This window comes from Pelecanus crispus, chromosome 9 (assembly GCF_030463565.1).
Source record: "Pelecanus crispus isolate bPelCri1 chromosome 9, bPelCri1.pri, whole genome shotgun sequence".
In the NCBI taxonomy this organism is placed as follows: Eukaryota; Metazoa; Chordata; class Aves; order Pelecaniformes; family Pelecanidae; genus Pelecanus; species Pelecanus crispus.
Window position 1 is genome coordinate 17,886,463 of NC_134651.1, and position 17,690 is coordinate 17,904,152.

The following is a 17,690-nucleotide window of genomic DNA, read 5'->3' on the forward strand; positions in this document are numbered from 1 at the left end:
ACATATTTTTGATCACTTTTAGTTTAACTCGAGTGAAATAATGAAGATGGTCAAAGTGTGCACAGTTTTCACGCGCAGTGGTTCAAGAAAGCACGTATTAGCTGACGGCCAGTGGTTCATTAAGCAACATTAGCAAGCTCTGTCTGTGCCTAGATAGATAGGCTTCGAAGGAAACATTACGTTGGCTTTGGTAGTGCAGGTCTTTTCTTTTACCACCACTCTGTATGTGGGGAATTGAGGCACAACACTGATTATGTGTCTTTCCTGAAACTGAACGGGAAGTCCATGTCTGAACCAGGAATTAAGCCATGGGACTGTTAAATTGGATGTCTGGTAGTGTAGATACTTACTATCGCAGGTAACACTGCTTGTATGTGTTCCCTGTAAAATACTGCATGACCGATTTCCTTCTTTAAGGAATACTTTTCAAATAGTATTCTGTATATATAAGCAGTAAGGAACTACACATTAATACTTGTAAGAAAACAACTCAGAAAACATTCTGGCCTGCAGACATTGAAGCTGAACCTGAGATTAATCCTGAAAAGAAGTTACAATTAAAACCTATCCTATGAAATTAAATGCTGCTCTGTTTGTCCTTACTCTCTCTTTTGTCCTTTCTGGCAGATGACATTTGATCCTTCCATCTTCTTCAATATTTTGCTGCCACCCATTATATTTCATGCTGGATATAGTTTAAAGAAGGTATGTGTCTCTTTCTTGTATTACAAAAGTCACTGAATGTGACTGCTACTTTGTAGATCCAACAGGCCAGTGACAGAGAAAAAGAGTCAGCTAACAATTATATTGCGGGAAGAACTTGACAGGAATGGAAGAAAATGAAAGATGCGTGGACCTCGTTCTGCTTGCTTTCTGCATCTGTGCAAAGATTTGATTGTGCAGTTTATAACACTTGGGCATTTCTGTTTTCAGAAGAGACCACTTTGAATCTGGTGACACTGCATATAGGCAGCAGCCTATCTGTGTTTTATATATTGTATGATCAGGATTTTGTTTGTTCAAGGGATGGGGTTATGATACTGTTTTTAGCAGATAGTTTCAGTCTGAACTTCTGTTATGATCCTGAAGCATTTGGCCAGATATACAAAAGAGGGCATTTCAATGGCATTCCACCAGGCAAAAAATTAATCATCATAAATCATATTTTCCAAAATAGCTGATGGAGCCTATACTGTTTCATCTTATATTTGAGATATGGCTTGTAACAAATGGCACTTCTAGATGCAGTGTTTCAACTTGGTCTGAATGTTCTTTTACTGACTGTATTACCAAGAACTTTTTTCAAACTTTCCTCCCCAGAGACATTTTTTTCGTAACTTAGGATCGATTTTAACCTACGCCTTTTTGGGAACTGCCGTCTCCTGCATTATCATAGGGTAAGTGAATGCCTTCTGCTATTATTGCTAAAGTCATTATTAGTGTTTGGGGTTTTTTTCAATTAAAAACTCAACTGTAAAAAGAATTGCAGACCCTGCATGGTCTGCAGACCCTGCGCCAGGGGAGGTTTAGGTTGGAAATTAGGAAAAATTTCTTTACGGAAAGGGTGGTCAAGAATTGGAACAGGCTGCCCAGAGAGGTGGTGGAGTCATCATCCCTGGAAGTGTTCAAAAAACAGGTAGATGTGGCACTTTGGGACATGGTTTAGTCTAGTCTATTCTTGATTGGTTTAGTGTGGACTTGATAGTGTAGGTTAATGGTTGGACTGGATGATCTTAAAGGTCTTTTCCAACCTAAACGATTCTATGATTCTATTCTATGAATATACTTCATAATCTTTGTAACAGATAAAGTAATTCCTTATGAGGGAATGCTGAGATGGAAAAGGCAAACCTCTTGGATAATAACTGTCTAGGGCATTCAGGAAATTGTGTCCTTCATTTCTGGTCTGTGACTGATGTAAGCATGAACCACTTTCTACAACCCTGTAGCTTTAAACATCTGTCCTGAGAAACAGAACCATTCTCTCAATTGAAATTCTGTGCTTCTAACCAGAATTCCTTCTAGAGGAGAGCAGATGTCTAACAGGAAAGGAAGGACTTTAAATCTCAAAATGGGGAGGAACAGATACCTAATGGCATATATGTAAAATAACTGGAGTCATTTCAAAGGCTAAGTGAAACTTTTTAGTTGAAGACCATGCGAAAAGCCTCAGTCTAGAACTATGTGTGAATTTAGCCTGGGTATGATTAAATGGCTTCTGCAGAAAAAGAGGAAGGGAAAAAAGTAGAGGGGCAAAAAATCCTGTTTTATTTCCATACCTCCTTAGTGAAAAGTTTCTAAATTTGTTTCAAAATTTGCCTAATTAAGGAAAAGATTTGCTAGTCAGAAATGGATTATATATTTCCAGGCTGGAATTATGTGAAACTTTTGTTTGTCTGTTTGGTTAGCTCAATCAAAATTAAACAAACCATGTAATAATCCTTTTGGATCTTAAAAGTGCATGTGTTTCACAATATTTATGAATACCACACAGACACTCCAGCTCTCATGTTCTAGGAAAATTCCCAGTGCAGGTGAAATGACCAGAGTTGGATTCTGTAGTGAGTTCGTATCTGTGCCTGCACAGAGCCTTACTGAGAAAAGCAATGCGCTGTTCACAGTTTAACCTTAGCATCATTAGGCATCCCATGGCATTTCTGTGCTACAGAATGGTGCAGAGACAGCTGAGCTAGCTAAGTCCATGTGATCTGTGAAGGTGATGGAGCGGTGCTGCATGTAAGTGAGTAAGTCTTGTTGAGAGGCCTTGATCTTGCTGGGACTGTGCAGAGTCAAAATGGGAAAAAGTCACGGAACTTTCTGGTGTTCAGGTTTTAGACAGGAAGCACACTGTGTCTTGTAGGATTTACTTGAGGTCCTGGGCTGTAGAACTCTGAAATGTACCATTTAAATCTCTGCATGATATGGAAAGATTTATGGAAACACTTCAGTTTTTGAGAGGGTGCTTGGATTTAAAACTGGTAAAAATTCTGTACCTATGAACAGCACTTTCAAATTACAGAAACAATTAATTTTTTATTTGTGTCTTTTCCCTTTCTTTATAATGGTCCTTTAAGTAAAGATTTATGTGCTGCATCAAGGTAGAAGCTCCTTGATGGCCTTACTATGAGATGGAACTTTCTTCTTTCATGTCATTTTGATAATAGTAAAACACTTTTGAACGACCTATAACTTAAGAGTTCAATGATTTTAAAACTGTTCTTTTATGGGTATGTCATCATATCTATCTTGACATCCTAGATTCCTAATAATCAAGTAGCTTAGTAAGCATAATGTACCTGAGGCACTGTGTCTATTAAATGTTCTGCAAGCTATGGTCACTCCAAATGTCAGGAAATTTTAGACTCCACAATGAAAAGCGACATTCAAAGTACGATCACCTTCTGTGCTGAAATACGAAGGAGCGTAAGCTCTGTATGTGGCTGTTTCCCCTTCATATGAAGGGGAAACTGCTGAAGATCTGTGAGCTAAGGAGAAAGGATACCTTCAGTTTCAGACACAAATCTGTAACTCCAGGAGACAGTGTGCCATGTTTCTCACTTATTGGAGAGGAAAAGTTTAGACCTGCTTTTCTTTCTGAAATTTTGCTTTCCTTGAGAAATGGCACCTCATCATCCTCTGACCTGTCCTATTGCTTGTTCTTCTCTGGAGAAGGATGTGAGGCAGAAAGCTCTGGATCTCGGAGATCCTTCTTTTCTAATGGGAACAAGCATGGAGTTTTAAAGACCCAGAATATACAGGATTCCAAAAATGACATAATTAAACAATCAGAACAATTTCCTGCCTGGTTGCTTGATGTCCCTACATTTAAACCACTCTGTTTCTTTTTGAGGCTCTACAGCTTGTGATAGAGCTCCAAAAGCACTTACCCACATGAAAGAGAAATAGCAGTATTGCAGCACTGTCACTTCGGGAGGTGAATGCCTGCATATAGATCCATGAAGATCACAGCTTGGACAGCTGTACCACTCGTATGTTTCCCCCATCTTTATTTGCAGTGATATACACCTCAGTAAGACCCCAGCTCTTGGAGTTGCTTCTTTTCATACCCATTTATATGGCCAATAGCTCCCCTAAGGTTGGAATTATAAATTCAGTAAAAAATCTGCATCCTGATAACAGTTTGAGCTGAATGCTGGCACATTACTGAGGTAACAGTGGATATGGATCTCTTTAGGACTCTTTCTGTGCTTCCTCTCACTTGTCTTAGCCATTGAACATTCCTCTCCTGTAAACCAATTGCTAATAGTTCTGTGAGACTGCAGAAAAGCAGTAGGGCTGTCCAGCCCAATGATGCCCTTAAACATGCATTTGGTTTCTGAGCTCTGACGAGTGTCATTGCCTTTGCAAATGGAAAATGCCAGAGCAGCTTTGATAAGCTTGTTAAAAGAAACGTAATTCATTGAATTTAGCCTACGTTCCAAATACTGTCATTCCTGTATCCATGTTATTTTATCTAAAACAGAATAAATGCACACAGAATCTACTACAGGAAGTTCCTACTAGATCCAGCAATTCAAAGTTCAAGCCCATAGTCAAGGATAAAGATCCAAAGGAAACCCTAAGGTAGAGGAGTAAGCACTGAGCCACGCTGAGCCTCTTACTGTGTTCCAGACAAACCCACACCCCCCACTGAAATCATTGCAGAGAAGGCAGATAATCTATTCAGAATAGCGCTTATGTGAATGTGAAGCATGTTTGCATAACGTACACATCAGGATAAAAATGAGATAATGAGAGCATGAAGAAGAAAGATGATATAAAAACTTTACTGAAGGGAAAAGAAAAACATATCCTAAGAGAGAGGGGGGGTGAAGAGCTATACTTGTTACAAAAGAAAGAACAGAACCCTGAGCTACTTCTGGATTGCATTGCTGTAGACAAATATTTTGTGCATAGGTTTGATTAAATATGCTTACTTTTTATTATATATGCACAAGACATATACATGTACAGTACATCAGTATACGTAGGCTTAGACTATCTGCAGCCTCTCATTGGGACTGTGCTCTTCCTGCCTGAGCAGATTACAAAGCATCCCACTGTGAACTCCTCCTGTGGGGCTTGCTGTAGTGCCAGGGTACAGCCTATAACAAAGACAGACCAGACCTCTCTTTGTAAACCAGAAACAGCTGGGATATATCATTAATAAAGAACAGGAACATCATTTGGATTGTGCAAACTCTTAGAGTGCTAAAAAGTTGCCATGGAACACGCTGATACAATGGTGCCTGTCTCCTCTTTGTAAACCTTTGCTTTTGTATGAAAGGCTGTCTTCTGGCATCAAGAAAGAGGAACTGTGTGGAACTTGAGTGAAAAGGCTATAATCAGATATACCCACTGAGGGCAGGGGAAGGAGGGATAAGAGGGATTGCCTTTTTTTCGTGAAGGCAGTGCTGAAATGTAATTGCTTTCAACTAAATACTACTCTAAGGAATGCCTGCCCATGTTAGCTGTCCTCAGCCACTTAACACACACGCAAGTTATAGTAATTCCCAAGCTCTCCCAGCTAGGCCAAATGATGCCCTTTGCACCAAGTCTGACGAGCAAGGATCCATGCAGAGAGATCCCATGAGGGAAAGGAGAAATTCTCCCACTCCAAGCCATACTGACACTGCAGAATTGCTGAAGTTGTCCCCTTCATGGTGAACAGAGTCTGCCGAGTCTGGGTCTGCACGATATAAGATCATATAAGATCCAGTCTCACAACAGATGTTTTCTCTGCCAGTGGTTCCAGTTTCCTGTCTCCTGAAGAATAGGGTGGGATGATCAGTGAGACAGCTCTTTGCTCCTGAGAAAAACCACGGGTTAAGTCTCTCCGAGGCCTTCTCTGATACAGGGTGGGCAGTCTCTTGCTGTCACAGACTACTTAAATTTCACAGACTGGGAGAATAATTTAGGTTGGAAGCAATGTCTGGATGCCTGCAGTCCAGCCTCCTAATAAATGCATGACTAGCTTCAAATTTAAATCCAGTTGCTCAGGGCCCTGTCAGCTGAGTTTTTAATATCTCCAAGAATGCGAATTCCAGAGGCTCTTTGGGAAACCTGTTCTAGTCTTAACCACCCTCACTACAAAGATTGTTTTTCTGTATATGCAATTAGAATTCCCCTTGCTTCACCTTGTAACCATTGCCTCCCATCCTTTTACTATGCATCCCTCAGAAGATGGCTTCATCTTCTCTGTAACCACCTATTAGTTGAAGACAGAAGTTAGCTCCCCTCCTAGTTACAAGAGAAAGCTAAGCTGCTTTTCTCCAGGCTGAAATAACTCAGCCCTTTGTCTCTTCTCATACATCATGCCTATCAGCCCCCTAACTTTCTTGGTGGTTCTCTGCTGGACTGTCACCTATCAGTCTTTCTTGTACTGGGGGTCCAAAACTGGACACGTTATTCCAGATGCCACCTCACAAGTGCCAAGAATTAGGATATTAGCTGTGTTTTGATGACTGACTCTGTTTTGAGCATTGAGTGGATGCTACTCAGTGAGCCCATGAAAACTGGGCTTCTGAAAAATTAAATGAACATATGCCTCTCTTCCTTTTTTTTGCTTTTTTTTACCTTTTAGGAAGAAGCAGGGAGAAGGGCCTAACTTCAGCTTCTGCAAGGAATAGTGTTCTCTTCCCTTAGATTTTATTTTTAATAAACTGTGCTATCTGATGGGATGCATCTTCCCGAATTGATGCCTGTGATAGATATTTTCAATTTTTATAATGGAAGAGTGCTCTAGTATTTGGAAAAATCTTGACACCATGGTAATAACCCATTAGAGCAACATATGAGGTACTGAGTGGCAGGGGGAGTAGAAAGATTTGCAATTTTTTTCCCCTCTTGAAATCATCTTGAATTCTTAGATCAGCATTCTCAGTGCCAGCCAGGGCCAAGATGCCGATGCACAGGAGCACTGACTTCATAGAGTTGGCCTTATCTGTGATTTTTGATTCGGTTTCACTTGGGTTCTCTCGAATTGCAATGCCAAAACCACATTTTAGATATTCAGAATACAGAATGTTTTCAGTCACTTACTCATATTTTTCCAGCCTGCCTCGTATGTTTGGCAAGGCCTGATTTTTCTGGAATTTAAAGTTCTCTGAGTGTGCAACTCAAATAGAAAATGTATTTGCAGACAACTGAGGCCGTTTGATCTGTCTTTGTGGCTGCACTGAGAATTTTGCTTGAATAAAGCTGAGATAAAAAACAGGGTTTGGATTAGGAAAGAATAGTGTAATTGTAGTTTCAAGACAGTGAAGTTATGGAATACAAACAGCTGATAATACTGGTGTTAGGAAGAGTCACTCCAAGATTATCACTGCTTTAAGGGGGAAGATGTAGGTGTTTGTATTAGCTACTCAGTTTGCATAACCTTCTTTGGCTGGAGAGGTGGGACTTTTCCATATTCCAACTAGAGCCAAAGTTAGTTAGTTTGGCCTGATTAATTCCAGTGCAAGTCTGTAAGCGTATGGGTGCTTGCTTCAGAATAAGCATATCAGATTGTTTCATGGTAATCAGTGCTTAAAAGTGAACTTCTAATTAAAAAAACCCACATAGGATCAAAATATTTCCTTTGTGCACCTGTGTTTAACTGCAGTGACTAACAGTTTGGACAAAGAAGTCTTTTCTGACATTTAAAGTGTAAGGAATAAGTCGTCATACTTGTTTCTCACAGGCAGTGAAGAATCCTTTCCCTTGCCATTCCTCACCATTTTACAAATGAATATTCAAATGCTTGTTGCATATGATCGCTAAAAGCTAAGATTATAATATAATAAAATAGAATAGAATGTAGTAATATTTTCTAAATTCTTTCTTCCAAAAACTCCATCTTAAATGGTATTGTTTGAGAGTAAGAACATATTTTTTTTGTTTCTATACACACACATACACATATATAAATATAAATTTATCAGAGAAGGAAAGAAATAACAAGAAATATCCAATACCACTGCAAATACTTTTCGAGGAAAAAAAAAAGGCATGAGATTGGGTTTTCCATCATAACCTTTCTAGGAAAGTAGACATTTTCCATTTAAATGTCTGTGGTATCGAGATTCCATCATCACATGAAGTGTTTTTTCTTCACCCTTTACTGCACACTTTTAACAGCCCCTTTTGTGCCCCTGAAAGGAGGAAGGGGTGGGCATACCATTTAAACAGACTATTTACAATTAATCATTTTTAGTAGAAAACAGTCTTTCAAAACAAAAAGAAGTGTGGCTTTGTGTGTGTGTGTGGTGTATTCATTTCCTCCTGAAAAGTTAGTTTATTTTACAACCTTCTTCTCAGTAACAAGTAGCTTGCTCTGACCTCATAGTAACATGAGACAGGACTATTGATATTGATATATTGGTACACTGATATATTGACATATTCTCAGTAGACACAGGTTCCCTCTCTCATTAAGCATATGGCAGTGTATGCCTGAGAGGTTCAGCACACAATAGTTACCTTTACTGAGCACTGCATGACTCTGGGGATTTTATTTTTTTTTTTTTTTCATTTTCATAGATATTTTGGTAGTTTGGCAAATGCTAGATGGATGTTTAGTTAGGTTATGGGTGCGTTCTGTATTGCTTTCTGACTGAAGCTTAATGGAATCTACAAACAGCGTCTGCTGATGTGAAACAGTATTGAGTTTATAATCTGACTATTCTTTCTCATCTGAGGGCTGTGGATAGACTTTACAACTTGGAAACTAAACACTTGTAGCTATGTGCTTCAGCAGAGCAAAACCAAATGTTGTTTGGCTTGAATCTACTGCACAGTGCTATGGGATTCTTCTGGATTTTGGAAACTGTTTCTGCAAGGAAAAATGGGGCCAGGTTAAGGGTAACAGAAAAAAATATCTCTATTACAGAGCTCTCCATAAACTAAGCAAATATCTTTACAAGGATTTTCTCCTGCTACATCACCTAAGCTCTTGCCTTCCCAGATGATCATTTTTTTATTAATTCAGAATTAGTTCATGTACAAGGAAAGCAGTATTTTTTTTCTGTTTGAAATACTGTTTTCTACTGCATGTTCTCACCAAATGATGCAAAAAAACCCTAGGTCCAGCTTTGCTGCACACGCCACCTGTAAATAGCAAATGCTTCACCTCCCCACAGGCAAGAATAAAAGCTTTATTTTTGGTACAAACAGACACTGGTGAGGGAGAGTGTTAAAGTATCTAAGTGCTGTAGGGATTAAATGAGGGAGAAATAGGGAAAAAATATATATAGACCATTTGCCCTCCCCAGTGATAAAGCCCCTGAACATCAGATGTCTAGCTTTCATAATTTCCATGAATCTTTTAAAGCCAGATATTCAGCCTATGACTGGAAATAAAGACAAAACTAGTAAGCAGACATTCATTTGAATGTAGTGTAACTTTTGTAAGAGTATAGTACCTGTGTTGGTACCCTTTTTTGGTTTTTTGGCTGCTTTCGTGTCCCATCTTGGAGTGAATGCAGGCATTTTCTTTCAGTCATGAGGCAGTATTGCACCATTTTTGCATTGACTTGAGGAAACTCAACAGGCATGATTTAGCTGAAAAATCAAGCTAAGTCTCTCCAGAGTTCTCCAAAGAAGACAACCTAACACTGATCCCCAGCAGGAAAAGTATTGGTGTGTTTAGTTGTTAACGTGCAGCTCAGTGCCCCAATGCAGTAGCTTTCATTCTTTGGTCAATCCAAATCTAAAATAATTCTGTTGCAATCTGTGGAGTTGCAAACTGCAACTCCCAGCTGCAGTTGCAGGGGGTAGTTCCTGCTTATCACTTTTGTTCAAAGGTGTTTGGTGAATCCAAAATGGGTTAGTAAAGTATGAGTTTAGAGAAGCTTGAAAATGTACACCTGCTAGGATATCTGGGTGTAGGAGTTTTGCAAAGGGAGTAAAAAAGGGAAGAGGCTTTCTCTTAGACATAACTCTCAGAGTTCTAGCAGTTCTAAAGTTACAAAGTAGTAAAAAAAAGCCTCTAATTTGCGTGACTTGTCAACTTAGGGATAAGAAGCTGTGTTAAATCAAGACACTGATATAAAATAACATTTCCCAGACCACTAACACCCACACAGAGCTGAAAGTTCTTCCAAGAGAACTTTGATACATTCAAGTGTGTGTGTTGCTGCAAGTTCAGTCAGGATTTGTAGCTATTTCGCAATAAACATCTGACATTGTTTACTGCAGCAGAGTTGATCATGCAGAAAACACAGTTTTTCTTCTCATAAACAGATGTGGTGAACAGCAGGGTGTAATTATTTGTATCTTCCAGAAGAACCCCTCAGCATACTAAGGATATTGGAAGAATTGTATTATAGGGAACACTAAAGGTGTGGGACTGCAGAGACAAACGGAACCTGGAATACCAGGAGTATTCATCTAAAATCAAAAGGATGTTTAATTTGGTATTTGATACCCAGCAGGTTCTCTGGGAATCCAGCAAAAAAATCTAAATCATGCACTCTTCTGAAAAACATGCAAATGGCATTTGTTTGCAAAATAGGAAAAACACTCGAGTCCAGATATTTCCCAGGAAGAAACCCCACAATGGAGGGAAGAGTTTGTTTGGGGTTTGGTTAGGTGGTTGGTTTGGGGTTTTTTTTTCAAAGTTTCTTCCCAGTTGCCTTGGAAGTTGAAGTTTTTTATGACAGGGATGAATACTTTTGGATAGATATCCTAATGTCTTCTTCCCTGATCTTCATGGATCCTTTGAAGAATTGACACCCAGTGTGGTCTCCAAAGACCGCCATCCCCTATTTCTCTGGCTATAGGCCACCTGTATACCTGTGCAACCCAGCTTCCTTGGGTGCAGCATGATTTGGAAGTCTGAAGTTTGCAAGACTGCTCTTGCAGTCTTCGTATTAATTTTCAGGGAAAACATCTTTACAGAGCTTGTGAAATGGAAAATATGCCTCCCTTCTGGTGCCATATCCTGACAGTCCACTGCCATTCTCAGAAGTACACACACTTTTCCCAGAACAATTCCAGGCCACAGAGGAGATGAAAGCAGAAGAAGAAGGTATAATGACTCTGGTGTGTTTATTCTTTTTCCGTCTCCTACAGTTATTCTTCCACATTGCATGAGAAACCTGCACACAAAGCATATGACTGAGTGTTGTATCTCTACTTCAACCCATGCTATGCATTGCTTCAGGCCATATGTAACTGTATGGCTTTACTAGGTAGTGAGCCATGCCACACTTCCTTCTGAATCAAGACGGGCAATGACATGACCTCTGTACACAGGAATTTGTGAGTTGGTTGCAAAGTGCTTTGAGCTGCTTCAGAGTGAAAGGTCTAACAGAAATTTAAAACAGAGGAGGAAAATCCTATTCTGCTTCAGTAGCACGGAGCTGCCTGCAACCTTTAGTCTCTTCAAACTGACCACTTTACTGTTAGACAGATAAAATGCTGTCCAACATTTGGAAGTGTACAGTGTAGTCCTTGGTGTGCTTGACTTGGAGCAGAAGCGGAGAGGGTGACACAGATCTCCTACCTGTTACCTTGAAAATTTCATAATAAGCCAACTCAGAAGACATGTTGTTCACCCACCCACCACCATTTTATGTATCCTTTTTCTGAGCCAGTTGATCAAGTAGTGTGCTCGCATCTGATAAATCTTTTATGGAGCACAACTGCTGTTAGGCTGAAATGTTTTGTGAAATGTTTTGTAAACATACTAGCTTTTGTGATGGCTCTGGGATAGATGCTACACTCACCAGAGACAGAACCTACAAAAGCTGGTCTAATCGGAGTCAGATTCTCCACAGTGCAAGATAGATGACATTTAAATAATACATGGAGCTTTTATTCACCTCCTGGTTGTTTCTGAGTATTAAGATAACAGTGAACCATCTAATGTGTTTCCCTGGTCTTTGCTCTCCTCTTAATACTTTCTGTCTGAAAAGAAACTCCATTACATTTGACTCCATACACCATACTCCACACATTTGACTATGTTGATAAGCTGCAGCAAGTTCAGTGGATGGCCACAAGATAGACAGGGGCTGGGACATTTGCCCTATATGAAGAAGCTGAAGAAACTGAGCTTGTTAGCCTAGATAAGAGAGGCTTTGAGGGGAGGTTATCAAGAAGACGAAGCCAGGCTCTTCACAACAGTGCATGGTGGGAGGACAAATTGACAGACATAAACTGTAATTTAAAAAAGGCCTGACGATGTAAGCAAAAACTTTTTCACCATGAGGACAATCAAGCATTGGAACAGGTTGTCCAGAGATGCTGTGCAATCTCTATCCTTGGAGGTTTTCAAGACCCAAGTGGCTAAAGCCCTAAGCACTCTGGTTTGATCTCATAGCTGACCCTGCTTTGAGTAGGAATTTGGGCTAGAGACGTCCTGTGGTCCCTTCCAACCTAAGTTAATCTACAATTCTGTGATGCTATAAATAACACACATCACAGCACAACACATTCTGCCCCTAGTCCATTCCTTTCAGCCATTTTGTACTTCGAACTTTTCTACCACTTTTTCTTTTGGCTCAATTATCTTAGTCCCCATCATTCCATAGCCAACAATTAGCTTCCCAGGCAGTTTTTCTTTCTCCTCACCTTTTTTTGAAATATGGAGTCTGCAGTAAAAAAAGTTTTACTGAAGAAAAATGACTGGGATTATTTCACTTCCTGCTGCAGCAAGGACTTTATGCATGAAGATGGCTCTTAAAACACTAATTAGCCTCTGCCCATAGCCAGCTCCATACCTTAAAAAGGAAAAATCACTTTCATTTCTGTAATTTACTGACTGGACACTTGCTTGCTCTTTGCACCATCACCTGTCCCCAGCTAACCACCCTTTCTCTGAAGCTTAGCAGCAACCAAAATTGAAATGTTAAAAGACCACAATCTCCACTCCTTTTTGACCTCTCCCTCATTGGGAGCATGGGTGCTTTTACCTGTTATGTGGTATTTATGTGCATGCTGCAAATTTTGAGCAGGGTAATGTCACTGGTAAAAAACCCCTTGATTTGTAAAACGACGATGACTAATAGTGAAACTGAAACAAGAATATAAGGTCATATATGGAGACATGGACTGACCTAGATACTGCACCATCAATGCCTTTTTGTAGCCCGCTTATGTTGTATGAGAGGATTGCTATTACTCAGACTGAAAACGAAAAACAAAGTATTTTTTAAATTGCTCACCTTCCTTTCACCCGTCCTTACAACCCACTCAGTGGTGAAAATAAGGAAAAACTAATTTTGCTGAGGAATAGGGATTATTTTCAGAGTTCTGTTTGCCTATTTGATTTAATCCAAGTGAGCCTGCATGTGAAAACATGAGATGTGTTCCCTGAGAATGACCTTCATTTATTTGATTTTGAGAGGGGAAAAGTGTGTGTTTTTGCAATTTCTATGGAATCTAAGTATCATAAAATGAAATTAGGAAAGCGGAGGAACCTATCTGATGTTGTTCAGTCCTCTTGCAAATCATGTCACCTGGTTTATGCAGTTACCCTCCGTTGTTCATCAGGATGTGGATACAGCTGATTTCAGTTTCTCTCCCTTCAAACAACATTCTGAGTGAGATTGCTCTTCACCACTCTTTTGTCAGAGTCATCAAATAATTTAGGGTGGAATTGACCCTCAGGTCCAATCCCCTGATGAAAACAAGGCTAACTTCAAAAGTTAGAGCAGGTTACTCTGAGCCTTGCCTGGTTAAGTTTTGAATGCATCTCATCCATGTCTGAGGAATAGCATTAGTAACCAACCGCCAGCTGGATTTCAAACCAATGTTCATTACTTTTTGAGTCCAGGAGGAGAGTGGGTTTTCCACGCACCAGTCCTTCCATGGTGAGTGACTTGATTTAACCAGCTTTCAGTAATCTTCCTATTAATGCTACCTTATCTGGCCCATACAGAAATGCACAATTTGTGCTAAAGCATAGCATTATTACACGTCTAACCTGTCTACTACATAGACCTTCTCATTCAAGTATTTTAAAATACCTTTTAAGTTCGGCTTGATTTCTAGGAAGCAGAATATTACTCTCACTTTAGATATGGAAAAATGCACTTGCTGGCAGGTTAAGGGATGTGACTGTTCACACAGTGTCAGTGGCAGAGCTGGGAGACAGCTCCAAAGCCCCATGCCTGGCTCTGATCACTGGGCTGTGGCAATGTCATTTGCCATACAACTGCGAGTATCTGAAAAGCACTTTTTTGCCATCACCGTTCAGGTGGCTCAGAGATTCATGTACAGCGGAAGAGAGAACAGCCTTGGTGAGGCCATGTCGTGGTTTAGCCCCAGCCAGCAACTCAGCACCACGCAGCCGCTCGCTCACTCCCCCTACCCCGATGGGATGGGGGAGAGAATCGGAGGAGTAAGAGTGAGAAACACTCCTGGATTGAGATAAGAACAGTTTAATAATTGAAATAAAGTAAAATAGTAATGCTAATAGTAACAGTATAATAATGATAATAATAATAATGATATACAAAGCAAGTGATGCACAATGCAATTGCTCACCACCCGCCGACCGATACCCAGACAGTTCCCGAGCAGCGATTGCTGCTCCCTGGCCAACTCCACCCAGTTTCTATACTGAGCATGACGTCACATGGTATGGAATAGCCCTTTGGTCAGTTTGGATCAACTATTCTGGCTGTGCCCCCTCCCAGTTTCTTGTGTACCTGGCAGAGCATGGGAAGCTGAAAAGTCCTTGACTAGCATAAGCAGTACTCAGCAACAACTAAAACATCAGTGTGTTATCAGCATTCTTCTCCTACTAAATCCGAAACACAGCACTATGCCCGCTACTAGGAAGAAAATTAACTCTATCCCAGCCAAAACCAGGACAGGCCAGCATCAAAGAGCGCTGCCAGAGCCGGAGGCCTTACGGATGTAGCTGGATTACTCAGGATCTGGTTTCCTGTCCAAATTGCAATCCCCTTTTGGCACCTTTCCAAAAGAGCCCTCTGCCGTGGCCAAAAGGAACGTGCGTGTTTGATCCTGGCTCAGACATTCGGCGTGAGAGCCTTACTCGCGGTTTTACTAAGAGGCTGAGTGGCCCCATGTTGAACTTTGTCGTACGTTTAACGTGCAGCACGTGTGGTTGTGCCATTCGTAGGCTCGTTTCTCTGTTAAAGATGGAGGCCGTCGGCGTTTCCGCGCGCGTCAGAGAGGAGAAAAAACGCGTCTTAACTACTTTTAAAATACAAATAAACAGTGAGAGAAACAGCAAATAGAAGCATTTAACGATAGCGTCGCGGACAGCAATGAGAGGAAAATGAGCCCAGTGCAGGCTTTCGTGCCCGGACGGAGGCCTCGCCTCGCCCAGGCACCGCCCGGGCCTCGCTCAGCGCAGCGCCCGCCGCCGGCCAGCAGGTGGCGCCCGCGCCCCGCCGAGCGCCGGGCAGGCGGCGCCGCCCGAGGCGGTGGGGCGCGCGCGGCCGCCGTGGCGCGCGAACGCGCTGCTCACCTGAGGCGGCCTCGGTGCGGCGCTGCGGCAGCCTCGCGCCCCCCGCGCCCCCCGCGCCCCCGCTGCTGCAGGGCGTCCCGCCCGGGGGGGACGGGCTGGGCTGCAGAGCCAGGCTTCCCGCGGCGCTCCCGCCCAACTCGTGCGCGTGGCTGAGCGGGGAGAGTGGGTAGGAGGAATGCCAAGCTGGTCCGGAGGCCGATTTAGTGTTCGTTTTTAGATGATTAAAGGAAAATATTAAGGAGGGGAAGAAACATTTTATCTCAAAACTTTTTTTCAAGTGCCTGGTTTCTGTTGGGGGTTGGGCTAGATGATCTCTCAAGGTCCCTTCCAACCCAAAAGCATTCTATGATTCTATGATCTCTCAAGGCCCCTTCCAACCCAAAAGCATTCTATGATTCTATGATTCTATGATCTCTCAAGGTCCCTTCCAACCCAAAAGCATTCTATGATTCTATGATTCTATGATCTCTCAAGGCCCCTTCCAACCCAAAAGCATTCTATGATTCTATGATTCTATGATCTCTCAAGGTCCCTTCCAACCCAAAAGCATTCTATGATTCTATGATTCTATGATCTCTCAAGGTCCCTTCCAACCCAAAAGCATTCTATGATTCTATGATCTCTCAAGGCCCCTTCCAACCCAAAAGCATTCTATGATTCTATGATTCTATGATCTCTCAAGGTCCCTTCCAACCCAAAAGCATTCTATGATTCTGTGATTCTATGATCTCTCAAGGTCCCTTCCAACCCAAAAGCACTCTATGATTCTATGATCTCTCAAGGTCCCTTCCAACCCAAAAGCATTCTATGATTCTATGATTCTATGATCTCTCAAGGTCCCTTCCAACCCAAAAGCATTCTATGATTCTGTGATTCTATGATCTCTCAAGGTCCCTTCCAACCCAAAAGCACTCTATGATTCTATGATCTCTCAAGGTCCCTTCCAACCCAAAAGCATTCTATGATTCTATGATTCTATGATCTCTCAAGGTCCCTTCCAACCCAAAAGCACTCTATGATTCTATGATTCTATTCTAGGTTGGGCGGGGGGGGCTCCTATCCACGTGGTGGGCCCAGTTTGGGGGCATCCAGATTCAGGACAACTGGAGCGAGGCAACGCGCCGATTCCAAGCCAGGAAGAGCCAGCGCCAGCTCTCTTGTTTATTGTGTGATGGGAATAGCTTCCAAAGTCTGCAGGAGCCAGGCCGCTCACTTCTCTTTTCCTCCAACTTTGAGCACTGGTGTAAGGGTGTACAGGGTGTAAGGGTGTACTACGAGTTACCAAACAGGCGTCATCCGTTACACATCACTCTTCAAACACTGATCTACCCAAGGACCCGTAATAACACAGTAAATGAACCGATTCTGATGAACTACAATAGTAGGGATGTCGTGGATATGAGTCTTCTGGCTAAAATGTTGTCCACTATGCCTAACTGTCAGAGTGTTAATAAATCAGCCTGATTTCCAAATGTTTTCACTTAGTTTTCTAAGTATGGACTTAGTTACTGGAATTGTGTAACACAATGATTTAAGGACATCACTAAAAAAATTACGTTAGTTATGGAAACTCTTGCAGGGTTGGAAATGACTCAGAAGCCTGAACTAGTTGTTAGAATGCACTTCTAGTAAAAGGAATAGACTGCAAAACCCATTACAGTTGCAACCTCTCACTGGCAAATTGCAGCCTCATTAGTAATCTTGGCAAGATGACGGGGGTTTTACATTACTGATCCTCTTGTTAGCCCCTCAAGTGTGTGACTGAAGCGCTCTTTTGGGAGTAGTTTGTGGAAGTGAATGTTGTAAATATGTTTCCTTTATGGGCAAACAGATGCTCTCTGTCTTTGGGGCTATCAAACTGGCGCATTCACAAACACACAACTCACTTAAAAATAAATGGGAAGAGAAGGTAGTAGTTAAACCTGCCAAAAATTAAGATCTAATGATAATTGTAAGCACATAAATTTTGTCATATTTTCCCAGTGAGCCAAGACATAAAATAACACAGAGTAACTTCCTCTCCACGCAAAACTGCCTTGTCAGTGGTGTGGATGTACTATATAATTCTTATATATGACAAGCATGACTTATATAATACTTTTTTAAATGAAAGAATAGATTAATCTATTAATGACATATTGACCTGCAATGTGTTAACATTACTATAGGGCAATACCAGTTGTTATTGGACAGGCAGTAGGTGGTCCTGTTCATATATTCCACTAATGCAAGAAATTTCTATAATTTGGAATAGGTGTGCCACAAG

The 17,690-nt window shown here is 41.3% G+C and overlaps 1 protein-coding gene across 1 annotated transcript in view; it reads left to right on the plus strand.

The window, feature by feature from the left end:
* The window catches only part of SLC9A9 (solute carrier family 9 member A9), a 215,758-nt gene that overhangs the window by 13,075 nt on the left and 184,993 nt on the right, over positions 1–17,690 (plus strand). Inside the window, exons 3-4 of the mRNA XM_075717165.1 lie at positions 628–705; positions 1,321–1,397. Coding sequence (XP_075573280.1) covers positions 628–705; positions 1,321–1,397 — 155 coding nt within the window. The remainder of the gene's footprint in view (positions 1–627; positions 706–1,320; positions 1,398–17,690) is intronic.